The following is a 19,474-nucleotide window of genomic DNA, read 5'->3' on the forward strand; positions in this document are numbered from 1 at the left end:
TCACTTAGCATTCAGCAGAGCTGCAAACAGCACGGTTGGCTGAGGAGCGAAATGATACTTGGTGTATCGGTTCCAAATCCGCCGGGGATACCCGCGATGTGGCAGGGGCGGCTGCTACCGAGGCGAAGCTCTGCTGAAGGAATTGGGACCAAGAAATCTGGCTGCGGTGAAATCTAATATCCGCGCTGGCGTTTGAGTTGAAAACCGTCTGCTCGAGCTCTCCTGCTATTCCAGCAAGATAAGGCGGTGTGCTTCCAAGAGGAACCGTGCCGAAGTTGTGTCGTGCATCTGTAAAGGGGGAATGGAAACAAGGTTGGGAGGTTGAAATCTTAGGAAATGGGGGTGAAGATGGGAGAGTGTTGCATGGAGGAGAAGATACCTGGGAGGCACATCTGGCTTCTGTATAGGACTTGTCTGAAAAACCCTGTCAATTCCTCATCTCCTACTGAGGATGCACCGAGTTTGGGATTCCTGCTGTGCCCCAGAAATCATATTGCAGCTTCACTGGGCTTTACTGTGCATTGAAATTCACGAGAGAGAGTCACTTGCTTTCTAGCACTGCTGTGACACGCTCTGTTCCCCCTCTCCCTAAGGCAGATAGTTTGTGAGGCGGGATTTCCCCAAAGCACTCAGTATTGACTCAGCCCTGCAAGGGGAGATATCTGCCGAGGGCCTCGCAAAACCACTCATGTAACTGCTTGGGTCTGGGGGGACTTGCACATGGGCTTTGATCGGGCTGCCTGCTGCTCTTTGAAACCCAGATTTTGTGTGTAGCAGATAGCTGGGATTCCTGGAGGCTTCATCCTTCAGTTCTACAGCAGCTCTTCGTCTTCCCTCTATAGTGACAATGGCTAGAAATGAAAGACCCTGACCCTAGGCAACTTGGGCACCTTCTTTTTGGGCTTCTTCTTCTTTTTCTTTGGGCACCTTCTGTTTTTATGCCAGGAAGATGCAGCCAGCATCCCTGGAGCTGGGAATGGGGTTTCCCACGCAGATGAGCTCTGCGAAGGAGCTTTCTGGTTTTCCCAGCACCGAAACACTGGGTGCAGTTGGGTGCTTGCACGCTTGAAGCTGGTGACCTGAAATGTTCTGTGTGGTTTGTTGTGATGCCTGGAAATGCGGCAGGGTGAGTCACAGAGAGAGCCTTAACCCAGGGAAACAGCGCTCTCAGAAGTGTTGGGAAGACTCAGGGGAAAAAAAAAAAAAAAAAAAAGCCCAAGGGCTGTGTACTTTGTTCTTAATTAGCTCCGGCCTTAATTTAGCTTGTCCTAGCTATAGAAGGTAGCCTCGAGTGATGTGCTCGATGCGTCTCAGCGGGAGCACCACCGCTGCACGGGGACCTGGCTGCCTGAGCTGCGGTGCCGCCGCTGCAGCAAGCTTCACACAGCCCCAGATCTCAGCAGTGACCTGCGAGTGCTCCCCCTCTCCCCATCCCACCTCGGTTTTGTTTTCTGGAAAGGGAAACCTGAGCACGTATGTGACAGAAAGCGTTGTTGCCAGAAGCTCTGGATGCTGCGCTGGGAAATGCTCTTTGGACTGCTGTTGTAACGCGCTCGCTCAGCACACCCCGTGTTTGCCTACCTGGTTTAAAGTGTTACCAGCTCCTGAATACAGAAACTATTTGCAGGAATTCATTAGCTTTCCTGCTCTTGAGCTCTGCAGCTTTTAAGCAGTGGCTGCTAACCATTTGGTCTGATGTGCTGTTGAAAATAAAACGCAATATAAATGTAATGTGCAATAGCTACTCCTAAATGGCTGTGCCAACGTGGATATTCCTAATCTGGAGCAGAGATTAATTTTTAATCTGTTTTTGTTTCATTGTAATATATCCACGAAGCTAAATTGGAAAAAAAAAAGTTATTCCAGGACAAGCATGTTTGCTAGCAGATATCTGGGAGAACTGTGCCTGAACAGCTCTGCTGCAATCGCCCCATGTGTGCACAAAGCACCGAGCGACTGCAGCCAGCAGTCGTGGGCTGCGATTTGAAGAGGGAGCCCATGATGTGGAAAATCCCTTGCAGGTTATGTGTCAGTCATGCCTGAGGACCAGGAGGGATGGGATAACAGCACCTTTGCTTCTCAGTCGAGGGCGAGCAGCCTGGAAAACTCTCGGGCACTCTGGCCAGCAGAAATGCCATGTGCGGCTGCGGGGCTCCTCTGGCTACCATGTCCCCAGCTTTGAAGCAGTGCAGGATGCCACATTTTGCTTTTCAAAATAAAAAATGCTGTTCTTTTTTTTTTTTTTTTTTTGTTTATTTCTACACTTTTTCCCTTTCCCTTGTTTTTTTCCTTCTCTTGAGGGGTAGAGGGGGGTTGTGATGGTGTTCTTCAGCTATTTCTACGTCCAGGCTGGGAATTACCCAAACTAAGACCTGCAATATTTTTCTCTTAGCCCTGTAGGGTGGCTCAAAGCCTGGGTGCTAAGCAGCACCCATCCCAGCACCCACTGCAGAGGTCACAGCTGGCTCTGGATGTAGTGGGAATGATGTGAAACTTCCCTTGGCTTTTAGGATTTTCGTATAAATTGCTTTTGCAAGCTGGAAGAAGCCCTAAAAGTTTGTTTCATGGGTCACTCAAAACCACAACCCCCTTCATTGCTGCAAAAGAGAGCAGTTACCCGGACTTTACTGCCCTGGGAGGGGAACATTTCAGGTGTCCATCCATCTCGATATGACTGGTGGGGAACGAGCAGAACTAGTGGAGATGGAAGGGAAGAGCAGAGGGAGGACAGGACCAGGGCTGCAGCTGAAGTCCTTGGTGAGGGTAGCACAGCAGTTAAGTCCTCCAGGAGCCAAGGTTACTGGGAGTCATTGCAGCCCTGTGGCATCTCCTGGCCATAGGGGAATAGCTCATTTTATCTTAGCAAAACCCGCTGGGTGGTTTCACTGAGAACTGGGCATGGTGGCATGGCCATGGTGGCCCACCAGGCGTATTCCTTATTTCAATACTGTGCTCTACAATACACATCCAACAGGAATCCTTGCTTTTCATCCAGCCTCAACATCATCTGCACTAAAACAACTGGTGATCAATGTGACTTTCCCCTGAATTCAAGGAAATCTCAGCAGAAGGCTGGAGCCCAGCTGGAAGCAGCAGCAAATGCTGTCTCTCCCTGATGGGGAAAGAGCCTCTTCCTTCCCCGTTAAAAAAAAAAAATTAATAGTCAATAGTCCTGAAATAGTCCTTTGTACTAATTGTCAGAAATACTTTGAACATCTCAGGAGTCTCCTCAAGTGTTTGCCAAAAGCCTTGTTCAGGATGCAGAGGCCACGTTATTCTAGATCAAGAAAATTTCTCATTGTTGGGAACATCGCTGCGATAGTGCATTGGTCACAATAGGAGAGAGCTCTGGGCATGGGGGCTTCATCCATCCCTGGAGGTATTTAAGAGACCCGTGGACATGACACTAAGGGATGTGGTTTAGTGATGAGAATCAGTAGGTCAGGCAGATGGTTGGGCTTGGTGATCTTGAAGGTCTATTCCAACCTAGATGATTCTGTGACTCTGATTGTAGGATCTCATATCAAGCCTGGCAGCGGGTTTACCTGCTTGGTTTAATGCACACTGTGCCTCAACCAGGTCACTCCCTTCTGCTATTAGCTCTCCCCGCCTAAGATGGGAAGGAGAAACTCAGCGTGAGAGCAGAGCAAACCGTGTCTGCACCCAGAGAAGGGTTGGGACCGCGCTGCCCCATAACCTTCAGGAGCTTCCAGATCCCTGGTTTGACAGCAGGTACCTGCTTCCGTGCCAAAACCATGGAGGGCGTGAATGTGTGCTGCTTTACGAAGAATTTGGGCCAAGTTTCTGTAATGTTGAGGCCGCTGGAGATGAGTGAATTTGAAGAAAAGTGGAGATGCTCAGGTGAAGGCAGCATGCTGCTCTGAGGGTGGTGGGAACTGGCTCTGGAGTGTTACAGAGGGCGGGCTGAGATTTCAGGAGACCAGAAGGCAAACGAAAAGTGAAGCTAAAAGTTCTTCCTCAGAGGTGTTTGCTTAAACAAGCGAAATAAAATAAAATCTCTTGGCAGCAGCTTTGCGCTAGTGCGCACCCGAAAGGTCTGACAATTCAAAGGAAAAAAAAGAAAATGCTAAAAAAAGAAACTAAAACTGTTTGAAAGGCAAGAGGCTTAGAAGAAGGGCCATTGGCATGTGCGGTGTGTTCTGAAATTGCTTAGCAGAGAATATTGAATTGGGGGGGTGAAGAAACGGAGGGAGAGACTAATTATATATAATCTTAAAATGAATTAGGTGATATAAATGTAATGAAAGCAAATCCTGTTCCTGGAGAGACTTTTCAGTTTGCATTTTGATATCCTAGGGCAATGGCATGTTGCTCTCTGACAGACAACCATTTGATTTGGAAATATGTGAATAATTGGGAAGTGGAACCTCTTTGAATTTGTTACTTTCCCCTCTAGCGTCTGAAGGACTAATTATAGGAAGAGCTGAGAATGCCCTATGCGGGCATGCATGCAGCCAATTTTATACTTTGCCGGTTGCATGAGTCACTGAACTGCATCCTGTGCTCTTTGATATGTGTCCTTGCTTGGAATATTATATATTTATTTTAGCGATGGAGAGATAAGCGCGCTACACTCCGTGTTGCTGAGCTCCTGCAAAACATCTTACAAATACACGAAGTCCTTGGCTCCTACTGGAGGCGATGCTCACAGCATGCACGAAACCACTGCTGCATGGGGAGGAGCAGGGGCAGCTATAGCGTGGGATGAGTGTAAAGCCATGAGCCTGCAGGCAAGAGCTGCAGTTCCCAAGCTGAGTTACAGCGTCTTATATTCAGCTTTTGTCTCCTGGGACTTGGGAAGTTTGGGATCTTCTGACATTGACGGGTCAGATATTGCTGGCTGGTGCAGCCATTACTCATGGCTGGTTTGGATTCTGGGGCTTGGAGCTTTGCCTTCTGCTCTGGTTCTCCCCACAAGTGACACCAGGACAAGAATATTTGCTGCTGTTAGTAGAAGAGAGCTGGGATGGGGAGCTGCAAGGTGAACCAGGAGGCTTCACAGAACGGCAATGCAGGATGAGGCTGTGCTCGTGGGTGTGCATGAGGCCGAGTGTGGGCATCCTTTGTCTCGCCTTGTTCCGGCGATGGCCGCTTCGGAAGAGACTTAACGTGGTGAGGACCAGATGTATTTTAAGCCCTTGGGGCCATATTGAAATGCAAATGGAAATGAAATGGCGTGTTACATCCAAGAGCAGTCATGGTGGTGCGGGCGAGAGCGCTGTGTTGGCAGAGCGCGCATCAGAAGGGGCGAGCTGGGTATCAGCCCGGACAATGCCTTCCGCTGTTGGGAAACCTGCACATCGTGCAATGTTGTATCTGGGGCTCTGAGGTCATTGTTACACAGATTATTTAAGCCTGGATGCATTTTTAGCTGGACTTTGTCTAAAGAATAAACACAGCCAGGGCTGATTTCCAGTCATCAGCTAAACAGCCGGATTGAGGGCTTGAGTCAGCGATCCTTGCAAAACGTTCCTGGCTGTCTTCAAAAACATTCCCTAACACTTTTTTGCTTTTTGGAATTGTAATTGTACAATGTAAACGGATGCACACGTTATTTTTACTTCATGAATGACTCTGCTGACGGGAACTTGTGTGCGTGTGTTTTGTTTCTTCTTCTCACATGGGTGCGTGGGGCTCTGCTTCTGACCTGCCTCCGTGCATGCCTGAGACTGTAGCCTAAAGACGGGACTAGTCCTCTTCTGAGAATAAAGGAGCTTACTTATCTCCTTCCAAAAAAGCAGTGGCATGGGGATCGAAGTTAAATTTTTCACTAAACATGTGTCTTCTGTCAGCACAACCAACGCGTAGTCCCCATCCCACAAAGAAAGGTTGCTGGAAGCAGGACTTGTGAATAATCACCATACTTTCCTCTCTAAATGGCAGGTATAAGTTCACTGTATTTTTAAATGGTAATTTTGGGTTTGAGGACATGAAGTATGGCCAACGTACATTGGCCAGAAGGGACCAGAACAGAAGCCCACCCAACCCAGTGGTCTGTCCCCAGCTATTGCCAAAAGACGCCTGGGGAAGAACATCAGGACAAGCAAATACACGTGATTGAGCACCCTGTAGGAAGGGTTACCCACAGCACCTGCCCTTTGTATGAGGCGCCACCTCCTCCAGGCCTGCTTTGGACCTGCATCCCGCCAGCTTTGATTGTAGCATCATCGGTGGCTTCACCCTTACAAAGCTGGGGCTATCCCTGAGATGGAGCAGATCAATCAGAGATATTATTCTCCAGTCTTAGTTCAGCATTAAGAAGAGCACGCGTCTTTGCGCTCACAAGAAGCCCTAGGATAGCTATAATAACAGATTATGTTTTGCTGGGGTTATTATATTAAAGAACATAAATCCCATACTGGAGTATTTATATTGGAAAGTTTGAAATGTGATGGATGCCCACGGGAGATGCCCACATGTAGAAGCGGGCTGAAACTCTCCCATAGTCTGATCTTTGGTCTGACCTTAAAAATAAAAGGCGGAGAGCTCTCCATCCTTGTGGCTTCGACAGTGCCCAGAGCTGCTCTGCCCAGGGCAGGTGCATTCAACTTCTTGTCTCTCTGAAGCAGGTGGACAGGCCTGCACCCTCCAAAAAGTTACCTAAAGCCTTGTTTGCTCTTCTTGGACAGCTGCCACGCGTTACCAAAGTTCATGAAAACTGGCTGAAAAGCCATGTTCAACCCTAGCGGGTAGCTGCCTGGTTTTATTGCTCCACCGGCTGCCATCACGGGGAAACTTTTCGCATTGCCTTGGAATTCTTTTGTTTTATTTTATTTAGAGTAAAAACGGAGTTTATTGCTGGTTTGTCTTCCATTTCTGCTCCCGCTGATTACCAGGAGTGCGCAGCAATGTCTCATACTGCACCTTTTTATTAGACAGGTGGGAGTAGTTTGCACGCCTGTCCCCCCGAGTGTATGTGAGCGTGGGGAGGCAGTGAGAAGATGTGTTCAGGATTGCATTTACTCATCTCTGTGTAGCTGCCAGACCTCCACGAGCCTGTTCCTGCAGGCACCTTTCTCGTCTTACAACGCACACATGCGGAGGTAAATAAATGATTATTGCACCTCGCTGATGAAGCTCTTGAGGAGAAAGGAAAAGGGTTTGGCTGCAGCCTAAAATGAACGTATTGTAGGGTACGGAGGGAGTGTCTGATTTTTGCAGGGTGGTTTAAACAAGGATGAATTGATCTTTGGTTGCCCTCTTAGTGAAATCCGGAGGAGTGAGAGGGAAAGAAATGTAAAATATCTCCAGGCTAAAGTGGTCTGCTCTGTCATGGTTGGGTATGACCTGCTCTCTGAAATCAGGAAAGGTCTCTCCGCTGAGTATTCAGGTCAGTAGAGGGAGGATATCTGCATAAAATGATAGCTTAGAAACGCAGCCAGCTCTCACGTGGTACTTCACACATAGATGCCTGTTGATCAGCCTACTTATGTATGGGGGAACCAAGGCATGGCAAGTCAGGGGGATGACTTGTGGTGGAACCATGAGGGTGAGTTTGGCATCAGAGCAGTGCCAGTAACACTCAACATGTGAATCACCAGGGATAAAACCTTCTCTTGTCACTGCAACAGTTGTGTCATCAATTCTACCAACCATATACTGTTGTTTTCCTTTCAGCAACTCATCTGCCTCCACCACCTGGGTTCTCATTACATTTCCAGTGATAAATCCTTCCAAATACTCATGGCTTTCCTGAAAGTGCCCAGGGAAGAGCTCCTCCATCTCCTTGTTCTCATATGTCAGCACCTGAATATGTGGGAGCAGCTTCAGAGATGTGGAGATTCCCACACCTATCTGTGGTTTGGAATTCATCTAGGAGTACACTGCTGAATCCTAGAATATTATTTAATGTCATTTGGTGCAATATTTGAGCTTAGTCACCGTGGGAATGGGCATCTAAATAGAAAACTGAACAGGAGGGGGATGCATGCAGTTTCTGGGGTGGAGCCGTTGAGCTCGTGTCATCCAGAAAGCTTGGAAATGGATGGAAGGTAAATGCTTCTACTTCTATGCCAAAGTGGTCCAAAGTGTTTTAGTCTTCCTTATGGCTTGAAAACACTGCAAAACCCCAGGAAGGAGAGTACCTGCCCAAGGACACACAGTTATTTTGATGCTTTCCACCTCTGGAACAGGCAAAGTTTCAGCTCTTTGGGACAGCTCTGCTCAGAAACACATTTATTTCAAAGCGCAATCCAGATGCTGGTGACTGCATGTAATCAAGATAAAAGCTAATAGGGTGATTTCATTTTTTTTTTCTCTCTTTACATAATAACTCTTCAGCATCTCTTGTATAACTTGTCTTTAGAGACTCGCTGTAGTTATCCAGCCGTTTCTTTTGTGCCTTTCATTATTGTAACAGAAACAATCACTGGAAATTGCATGATGCTATTGGATTGTGCTACATTCCTTCCTCAGGTCATTTGATGGTTGCTTTTTTCAATAGGCCCAAAGGAGAAAGGTATATTTCTGTAAACACAAGACAAGTCCTAGATGTGCTGTAGTCACTTGGGAGATACTCCATTGTAAAGGAGGCTTTTGAAATTGCTCTTGTGGGATTTGCCATTAGGAGCATAAAGACTGGAGAAATGGACTTCTGATTCAGCTGACAACTTGCTTCTCATCCTGTGAAGAATTTTAGGAATGTCTTTACTTCCTTTTGGAGGGCTTAAGGCTAGTGTGCAATTGCAAAGGCTAGAGAGTGGCTTTTCTTCCTGCCTCCCCTTTCTTCCTAGGTTCAGCCTCCTTCTCAGTCTTTGGCTGAAGCCTGTTAACTCTTGAAATACCAGTGTATTGGGAAAAAGGCTTTCAAAAGTCAGCATATTTATGTTGTTGTTGTTATTTTGTTGTTGTTGTTTGTTTGTTTCCTTTTTTTTTTTTTTTTTTTTCAAAAGTAGAATGATGTAAGTAGTGTAATAAATGTTGCTTGCTTCAAGGAGTTATCGCCTATTTTCATACTGCTGTGGGCAGAGCTGGGGAAACTCTGACTGGGATGTGGTAACGTGTGTTTGTCCTTCATCAGTTATAAATTATATAAACTATAAATTGTGCTGGTGCTTGTTTGTGCACTGTACTTGGGTTGTATTCTTACCTTTTGAGCTTAAACTTACCAGGGCGTCAGAGCATCAGTGATCGCTCACACACTGGTGGTTGCAGGTAGGACCAGCAGCTAAAACTTAGGCATTTTATTCTTTAGAACATAATGAAATATGGGAATTTTGTCATTCTGTATTTCGTATGAGTATGGTCTTTGCCCCAAAGGCTTAATAACCCATCAAAACATTGACCATGAAATCCAAGCAGGCTGGGAATTGTGGCCCTTGCTGCAGCTCAGTTGAGGCTCTGGATCAGCCAACAAATGTTCATGATCAGGCTAGAATTGAGATTGGACCTCATACATTGGAAAGAGGGAGATCTGCTAAAATTTTTAATTTTCCCATGCCTTCTCTTCACCTGGCTGGCAAGAAGCTAAATACCTGTAAAGCCATGGAGGAGCAGGGAGGTAACCTTACAAATTGGATTTCCAGGCAGAGAGAATCTTCCAGTGACAAAGAGTTGTGAGATAAATTCTTTCATGAGTCTACCACTCGCTTGTGTAATCTGCTGATAAAGTGAGTCCTCTCTAGGGTACATTTGGATCTTGGTCAATGATGGAGTTTAAAACAGTGATTTTGAACCCTGTCCTGGCAGTTTAGAAAGATTGTGCTGTTTTATTTTCATTCTTCCTCCATCCTGCTGAGAAAACTGCCCAACTCTGAGTTTTGATCATTCAAGTGGAAGAGGGTGACAAGAAGACAAACAAACATCATTTAGTTCTTGGGGGCATGCTTTCCTGATGCCTGACCTTTTGGACTTCCAACATCTTCTTGTCCATTTACATGCATTACAGTTTTTCCAATTACCAGTGAATTAAATTTGGAATTGTGGTATTTGGAAATGTCAAGCAGAATCAATAGAAAAGCACTTGGGGCCCAATCTTAGTAGACTCAGCACATTTTAAAGCATATTTGAAATGTCCCTGCTGATAAATCTCGGAGGACCATGTGTAGATTATGAATCGAGGTGCTGCTCTTTGGGTACCAAAACTCTCGGTGGCTTACCAGGTGCACAGTTTCAACATTATTTTAGGTGTGCATGGTGTGCTAGACACATCGGGCTCTGCCTAGAGAAGATCTTAAAAATAAGGAGCTCTGAGAGGGCATTTCTGCAGGTGACAGCAGCACGGGAGGATGAAGGTGGTGGGATGGAGTAGAAGGACCGGGAAAGGTATCACCAGGTGGTTATCGCTCTTCGGGTCTCTGCATTCCACAAGGAGATGCTCCCAAATCCTCATCCCTTTGCCTCGAAGGAAATTGGTTTTGTAGGCTTGCTTTGAATGCTTTTCAAAACTTCAGTGTGCGGGGAGAAAATATTTATGAACATACATGATTTCACTTCCTCCTCCCATGCTCTTTTGAGACCTCATGCTGTCTCCTGAGGAGAATGGGAGAGAACAAACGATTTTGTTTTAAATGTCATTTCAGAATTTGCTGCATATTTTACTTAGTGATTTGTGGCATCTGGTCAAAATCTGCCCTCTGCTTGATTTTTAGGAGCGCAGTTGGAAATATCTTTATCTTGTCATTAAATTCTAATATTTTCTCACCGAGGTTGCAAAGTTTGGGGGTTGACACAACCTTCTCAGTAGGTTATTTGCACAACGTGTAGCCCAAGAGGGTCCTTTTTCATGCCAGAGAGTAGTTGTTGCCATCCAAAGGCAAATAAATTGTCTGCTTAATGCTTTTACAAATGTGCATCTTGAATTTAAGAAAAAAAAAATAATGAAAAAAAACGATATGCTTGTTCAAAATCTCACGGATCAGGGAAAAAAACAACCTCTTCTTTATGGAAATCCTATAGCAAGCAAGGCACTTCCTTAAGTGTGGTGGTGGAAAGGAGTCAGTGGAGATAGGGTTGGCATTTTCCTGGTAGACTTGTGGCAAGCGTCCTGGACACGCAGGTGTCCTTTGGGGAGGTGGCACGTTGGGGACAAGGAGCCCAGCTCAGGTTTTTGGTGTGTAACGCCGCGTTGGTTGAGGCTGGCTTCGTTTTGTTTTTATCCTCCTGTGGGCAGCGGAGGAGTGTGTGCATGTCTGTTAAAAAAAAAAAAAAAGGAAAAAGAAATTGGGCCTTTTTGTGTGTTATTACTAATCCAGTTTGAGCACTGCTGTCCAAATTGCCTCGTTTGTGACCCCGAGTGCATTTAAACATGAACTGCAGAAGCACCATGGCATTAAATGCTTCTGATTGATCTCCCTGATGGCTTTATTAAAGAACTAAAACCTTTTTTGGGGAGACAGATACAGTTAGCAATGCAAAGGGAGAAATCTAATTACATTTTGGCTTTGTCCTTAACCGAAATGGTACAAAATAGGATTTTTCTAATGGCTAACTAAAATGATCTCTTCTTTAGATAAAATATAGGAACGACCAGCTGAGTTCAAGTAAAAAAAAAAAACAACACACTGCTTCCAAAAATTGATTAACTGCTGGCAACGTTTCTGTCCTGCTGCACGCCAGTCCAGCCGCTGACCTGGCCAAACCTCCTTGGATCCCTCTGCCTGGCCGGAGAAATGATTTACGAAGCCTTTTTCTGCCCGATCCTCCCCTTTGGGCCAAGAGATTAATTTCACCGGCCACGCGTGTGTGCGCGCGCGCTCTGTATTTCACTGAGTCCTTTTTCTACCCACCCTCTTTGACTTAAAATACCAGGGAAATCATTCAGAAGGATTAAATCTTTATTGCATCCTTTCCCCTGGTTGGTGGTAATGACTTAAAGCGTGCTCCTTCTATTTTACAAAACAGGTTTAACTAGCAGTTTGGGGGGAAATTGTAATAAAGATCTACTTCTTTTAAATAATTTCCTTGTTATCTTTTAACAGACTTAAGCCCAAGTTAAAAAAGAGATATATGGGGAGGGGATTGCTATACAGATGTCCGTGGAAGCTGTGAAGCGTGACTCATGGTGTGAATATAGAAGCCCTGAGTTGTCATCCCTGGTGAGCAGGGAGGATGTATTTCTTAATATTAAAGTTCCTTTTTTAATTTTAAAAGAAAATGACTTAAAGCCTCCTGTCCTTTTGAGACTGGTTGTCAATGGCATCATTGCAGGTTACCATGGCGATAGATGCTGAGATAATAGATTAACAGCCATTGATTGACTAGAAAACTTGAAGCTCTTTTATCGTGGGATATGCCAAATCTATTGACAGAAAACAGAATTCAGAGTAATATCCTCCCTTGGCGTTACGTTCTCAGTGCTGCACAGGCTGCTTTTACCTGAGCCAGCTCGAGAGCCAAAACGTTTTGAAATAGTTGATTTTTTACCAGGATTTTTAATTAGCCAAGACGCTGCCCTGGAGGATCTCCCACACCCAGCTGCCTGGAAGGGCTGAGCCTGGGGCTTGCTCCTGGGTGTCTGTGGGCACAGGGCTGGGCTGCCAGCCCCAGGGTCCCTAGAGGCACAGCAAAATTTTGTCTTATTTCTGGTACGTGGGGTCTCGCCGATTCAAAGCTTTGGTAAAGAGCGGGGGATGTGAGCAGGAATCTTTAAATCCTCACGCACGGTTACGTACTTAACCACAGATGTCATCGCTGGTTTGATGCTTTGCCTAAAAACGTATTTCGACCTATTATTTAAGGACAGCAGGAATGAAATCACTGCGCTCAGGGAATACGCGCCGGAGCACCACGTACGAATTGTGGAGTCATTATAGGCTCTGCAGAGATGCAACTGGGTGGTCTCTCTAGAGCAACGTTTTCCAAACTTTTCCAGTTGCAAGCTTCCCCTGGCTTGGTTTCATGATTTGAAATGCTAGCAACAACAACTGGAGTTCCTTTAAACTGCAGACCGGTGTGAAACTTTGGGGCTGGTGTCTGGGGCGGGGAGAGTTTGGGGGCAGCAGCCCTATTTCATTGCCTTTCCCTCATGCACCCAATGCCTTCTGGTGTGCTCTACACCTGCTTAGATCGTAGTTTCCCCAACCAGATGATGTTCCAGTGCCAAAAGGCAGCCCTGGTGGATGGGTGAGCATCTCTGCGGGTGCTGAGCAAGGGCAAGGGGCGTGCATGTGCCTGCGCTGCAGTAGCTCGCCCTGGAGGATGCTGCGCGGCCAGGTGAGCGCCCGGCAGCCTCACAGTCCCCTGCCTGCCCAAACCATGCCGTGGGTTGAGGGATAGCTCTTGGAAACAAAACCAAACCTCAAACAAAGGGCCCGACTTTCATAATCACACATGCAAGAATGCATCCGCAGTTGCTTAATTGCTACATGCAATTACCCTCCAAATTAGAGGGCAATTACCCCAATTCGGTGTACAATCTCTGTCATTTTATATTATAAAATTACATGTACAAATAGCTATATAGGGACATAACTAAGTGTTTGCAAATAACTTCAGTTGCATACACAGTTTCATGTATAAAGCCCGGTGGTTTTGACAGTTAGGCAAACAGACTGTCTGGGAAATCACTCCGTGTTTATGCAGACTATTTTGACACATCCCATCTTCTCGTATATACTTTCATTTTAGGTTTTAAAAAGGGGGCAGGCAGAGATAAGGAGCTGAGATTTATAGCAGCCTTCAGCCTTGGGGAAGATATTCCCTGTGTATCTAATTATGAGTTAGGAGCCCAGCAACTGCTAACACCTAGACCCGGCGCTGCTACACAGGATCCTGGCTATAATTTAGCGGCTGTCGGATAATGACACAGCCCTGTTGATCTGTCGGCAGCTCCAAATGAGGAGAGCAGAGCCTGAGTCTCAGATCAACAGCAAGGTCCCAAGGCTGAAGTCCTGCGGGTCAGGAGGACCCTGTTTAATGAGCTCCCTGTGTGCCCGGCAGCTCCCAGGTGCTCCCGTGGTCCTCCCGTGTCGCACGGCTCCTCTTCCATCATTACCTGCCTCGGATGGATGCTGGGGGCCTTGCTAGGCAAAACCCTGGTGATGCTCTACTCATTTGGAGCAGAAAATCCACGTGAGGGAATCGGCCTGATGACAGCTTCTCAGGGCTGAATTCGGGTGCTGGTGGGTGGGCTCCCCCTGTCCTTGTAGCATTGGGGTGCTGGGTGTTGTTTGGGCTGGGTGGTGCTTTGGGGATGTTTGTGCACAGCTTCTGTTTGAGGAAGGCTGGGGAGAAGCCGTGCTGCATCGTCCCCGAAGCTCCAGCTTGGTGCAGCAGGGTGCCAGAAACCAAGCCGCTGGTGCAAAGCCTTAATTCTTCGTTATTCTTCGACTTCAAGCAGGGCTCGAGATTTTATTCCCTACACGGGGGTTTGTAGGTTGTGGTGTTAAAAGCAGTTGGTGCTGCTGTGCACAAAGGGAAGCCCGTGTTCCAAGCCAAGCCTCATTGCATCAGGTGTGCACAGGTGAAAGGAGAAAAGTGCTTCCCTTGCCCATTTTGGGGCAAAACCCTCTGATTCTTTCAGCTTGAAGCAAGCAGCAGGGCATGGCTCAGCTGCAGCAGCTTCCAGGCTGGCATTTCTTGCAGACCTCATGGGGTTTTGGGGAATTGGGTAGGTGTCCTTGACCCAAGGGGGAAACAGGAGGCAGCAAGACCTGCATGCCTTGAAGAAGCAGGAGCAGAGGTTTCCTCCTCTTACCCCACCTCAAAGGGACAAAACCCACTTTGAACCCTTCCCTCCCTCCATTTCAAATGCAGATGAGGTGGCCAGCTACAAACTTTGCTCTCTGCCTGGTCCATCTCAGAGCAAGGTGAGAGGGTTTCCTGATGAGCCGAAGCAGCAGGCACATCAACAGCCGCTCCTGGAGCTGTGTCCTTCATGCTGAGACCTTCTCGGGCAAAAGCAGAAGGGTTTCCTGCAAGTCTGGACATCCAGCAGACTCACCAAAGGGCTTTTTAAGAAGATCTAAAAGCAGGTAGCAAACACACGGGATTTTTAAAGCGTCTCCCAAAGGCGAGCATCCTTAAGAGCGGCGTTAAGGGAAACGTACGTGTATTTAGTCATCCATCCCAAACTTTGAACGTGCTTTTGTTCGACTTTGATAGGGGGAAAAAACTGCGAAAGGCCGTTTTCTTGGCGCGGTTGCTGTTTGCAGAGTTCGCTTTGCGTGTTTGCAAGCAGATCGTACTCTTAGTCTGAAACTTGTTCCAGAAAAGACAACTGTCTTGGGGGAAGGGAGCCTGGGCTGAGCTCAGGATTTAGCGGGCTGAAGTTTCTCTTTTCAAAGCACAGTGGAAACCTCAAATCTCCCCGCAGCTTTGTGCATTGCATCGGCCCAGGTGGAGAAAGCAGAGGCTGCCCGATATTGCTTGAGGTTACAGACAGCGGTAGCTGAGCTGGGATTAGATTTTGGGGCTGCTTCCCAGGCAAATGGTTCATTAAATCTCCTCCTTTCTGGGAGATTTGGTTGGGGGAGGGAGAGGAAATTTCCATCTAGTGCAGAAGCAGGATTTGGGTTGGGCTGATGGGAACGATGTCACAAAATGGGATTCGAGGAATGGACCAATTTCCAGCAAGTATCAGCTGGAAGCCATGTTAAGTATTACAATGAAGCTAAGATATTTACTCATTCCTTTATAAATAAAAAGACATCAGCCCCTCTGCACACGAGGCGATGCTCCCTCGCTTTCCTGCTGATTTAACTCTTATTTAGCAAAAACGCTTAATCTGCCCTAACAAAGCGCAGCGTAAGTAGCAGCAGAACAAATATCAAGGCTTTAACAAGGAGTGTCAATATTGACACTGTTCCGTGTTGAGGGATATTGGTAGGTTGTTTTTATTATAGTAAGCAACTTGTCAGAGGAAAACTCAGATGGAGCTTTGCAAGTGCCGATAAAACCTGCAGGTGCTATTGAAATTGAGCTCTTGTTCGTGTGTGCTTTGAATATAATTTCCAGTTCCTGAAGTCAGCTTTATGACTTGCTCGTACCCCTCCTCCCTTCCAGTCTCTCCCACGGTGCAGATGAAACGTTCTTCCCAAAAAAGAGTTATCGAGGAATCGAACACCTCTTCAAAATGCAGAGAGATCTTTCCAGTCCAATGGGTTTGCTCCATACCACAAGAATTTTACCCACAGCTGAGGCCAGGTGTGTCAGTACTGGGAGCAGGCTGGGCACATCACCCCCAGCCCACGCAGGAACCGTGGTCATACTTCTTGTGGTCACTCTTCTTGTGGTCACATTTCTTGTAGTCACACTTCTTGTGGTCATGCTTCTGCCCTGTACAGGGTCATCTTTTCTCAAGTGACAAGGGAAGGATGCAAGGAAATGATCTCAAATCGCACCAGGGGAGGTTTAGATTGGACGTTAGGAAGAATTTCTTGATGGAAAGAGTGGTTAGGCACTGGAACGGGTTTCCCAGGGAGGTGGTGGAGTCCGCATCCCTGGAGGTGTTAAGAGACATGGAAGTGGCACTAAGGGACGTGGTTTGGTGTTGGGACTCGGTAGGTCAGGACAATGGTTGGACCTGATGATCTCGAAGATCTTTTCCAAGCTGCAGGATGCTGTGACGCTGTGCAATCCTTACCTGCTGCCTGTGGCCAGCAGAAGGCTGCACTGACAGCTTGATTGCCATCAAGGCAAGGAGCTGGTGCCCATGCCTGGCTGGGTGTTTTCTCTGCCAGCTGTAAGCCACTCGCTGCTCCATGTCTCCTGAAAGCCAAATTGAATCACCTTTTAGAGACCTTTCCGAAGTGTCTGCTTTGCCTTGTAGAGCAAGAATCAGAGAGGAGGTTGCATTTAGATCATCCAGACGTGGCCCTGACCGCCTTAAACCCAACATTAAAAGTTGCACACACAGCACTGGGAGAAGGCAGAGTCGTAAAAACACTGCAAAATTTTCCTGCCAGAAGCGTAGTTCTGCGGTTTGCAAAGCCCTGGCTATTCTGGGAGCACAGCACTTTCATTTCACCATCCTGCGGGACCCATTCATGTTTTTTTACCCAATTGTCAACACAGTTTATTGGGATACCTACATTTTTTTGTGATTGCGATCCATCAGTGTAACAGCCAGGTCTGCCCTTGCCTTGGATGGGTGATCCCAAGGGCAGATGGCTGCAGGACATCTCAGGATTCGCAAAGCCACGCGCTTCGTGGTGCTATTTCTGGCTATCTGCTTACATCTCGTGTGTTTGGTTTCCTTCTTTCCTCTCATTTTAAACAAATCATCAAAATGCTGTGGTGCAGAGTATTTCCAAATAAAGAGAGGATTTCTAAGGTTTAAGACAAATTATGTCACATGCGGATATCACCATGTCCTTGCTTAACTCCTTTTTTAAACTGGTGTATCTATAATTGTGTTTCTGCTCTGCAGTCTGATGGCTGTGGAGGAATTGCTTCACTTTAGGGACTGCAAAAACTCCTTGGTCCTTTGATACAAGTAAAAGACAGGGTATGGAGCGTCCTTGGTTTGTGGTAGCCAGAGGTCCATGTGGGGTGACCAAAGTTGTTCGGGGAATGGAGTTGCTTTTGCTGAGGGTCTTGCTTTGGTGGAAAGGCGACATGTGATAAAAAAATGGCATTTAGCATCAGGAGGCTGAGTGAAATAAGCCTGAAATGGGATCTAAGGTGTGGACTGGATACTGGTCTGGCCCTCCTCTCCAGGATGAATATTCTCCATTCCCAGTTACGTCCTACCCGCATAATAAACCCTTTATTTTTAGCTGGTGTTTCCTGAAATAGCGGTGGAGAGGGAGGCTGTAACTACCTTGTGTGCCAGCCCAGCACGTGGCAAGCAGCACCCTGGGAGGTTCTCTTTCCTAACCAGGCCTTCTGTGGTTAAAAAGTACCAGGTGTGGGTTGACGTGCCACCTCCCCGTGCTAGGGACCTGTGGTTGAGGCACTGGCCAGAGGGGGCCTTGGGGTCTGTGTGAGGCTCTTGACTTCACCACAGGCTCCTGGTGTGAGCCGAGGCCAACCTGATCCCTGCTCTCCACCTCAAATTGGCAAAGGAGAACACGCTGTGCTGAAGTTCACGTCTATGGCATGTGTAGTTTGATACCAACGCGTGCGTCACCCAAAGCAAGGCCCTGTGGAGATGCGCCTCCCAAGATCTGTGAATGATTTTGCTTGAACATGCTTGGGCTTTGACTTTTGCTGCAGGACCAGGCCACGGGGAGGCGGAGACGAGGGAATGCATTTACTACAACGCCAACTGGGAGCTGGAGAAGACCAACCAGAGCGGCGTGGAGCGCTGCGAAGGGGAGAAGGACAAGCGGCTCCACTGCTACGCCTCCTGGAGAAACAACTCGGGCTCCATCGAGCTGGTGAAGAAAGGCTGCTGGTTAGACGACTTCAACTGTTACGACAGGTAATAGCCTAACTGGTTTCCCTGAAGACAGGTTTAATTGTTGCTCTAAGTGCAAAAGCTTGTGATTTTTGCATCGAGGAAAAGAAAGCAGGTCCAAGTCAATTGGCCCATTCATCCCCAGTAATTACCTCTGTTGCTAATGCAGCTCTCAAAATTGTCACTTTAGTTTCTAAATAGAGGCTGCAAAATGCACTTTAAGTTTTTTTGTTGTGTGGTAGTTTTTTTTTTTCTTTCTTCTTTCCCTTAGCAAAGCTTTGATAATTCTGGCATGCTTTGAAAAACGTGTCCTGTACCATCAAACGAAGAGCAATATGTTCTTCCAAGAGCATTTGGCGATACAAAGGAAAACTTGGAATCATTTGGAGCTCTCTAGAAAAAAAACTACAGATATCTGGGGGTGTTTAGAGGTTGAGATATTCTGGCATTTGTGATGTTGCAAAAAGTTTTGCTGTTCTTCAGCTGAGCGAAGAGATAGGCTGGGAGAAAGAGTGGGACAGCAAAAGTAACGCTCATGTTTGCGTGTTGCTGCAAGTAACGAGCTGAAAAGCAGAGCAGCTTTGTAGTATGAAGGCTCCAGCCTCATTAAATAGCTGGGAGAATAAGCTAGTCTTTTCTCATTTCCCTTAATGCAATTCTACAGAGGGGAAAATAACTCCAGCTGAAGAAAACGGCCCTCTGAAGTTTCCCGGTTCAAAAGGACAATGCTCAGTAGTTCAGAGCTCAGGCAGCGTTTCTGTTAAAAGCGAGAACAAAACAACAAACACCAACCAAACAAAGCCCAGCCCTATCAATAAGGAGGATCAGAATACAAAATTCAATGGTTTCCCTCGGTGTCACACCAGCATAAGCTGCTGTCACCTTCGTGCAATCACAGCATCGTTTTTCTAGCTTCCAATTCTAAAGGTTTTAGGACACCAGGTCCTAAGCTGTCAGCTTTAGCTGGGACCAGAAGTTTTCCTTAGTCATTGCACGGTGTCCCTGGTCTTGTGCCCATTGTCTTGGCATGTCCCAGCTGTGAGTTAGTTCCTCATCTTCCTTCTCTTACTAGCTCTAGGCTTGCTTTCCTACCACACCTATTCCCTTGCCAGTCGCAGGGTTGGGCTCTGTATAAAATTAACTTTTTTATTTTTAACTGATAAATCAATCCTT

General features: G+C 46.8%; 1 protein-coding gene across 1 annotated transcript in view; it reads left to right on the plus strand.

Annotated features, from left to right (window-relative positions):
- The window catches only part of ACVR2B (activin A receptor type 2B), a 104,693-nt gene that overhangs the window by 53,519 nt on the left and 31,700 nt on the right, over positions 1-19,474 (plus strand). Inside the window, exon 2 of the mRNA XM_038174264.2 lies at positions 18,118-18,325. Coding sequence (XP_038030192.1) covers positions 18,118-18,325 — 208 coding nt within the window. The remainder of the gene's footprint in view (positions 1-18,117; positions 18,326-19,474) is intronic.

Source organism: Anas platyrhynchos, chromosome 2 (genome assembly GCF_047663525.1).
Source record: "Anas platyrhynchos isolate ZD024472 breed Pekin duck chromosome 2, IASCAAS_PekinDuck_T2T, whole genome shotgun sequence".
Lineage (NCBI taxonomy): Eukaryota > Metazoa > Chordata > Aves > Anseriformes > Anatidae > Anas > Anas platyrhynchos.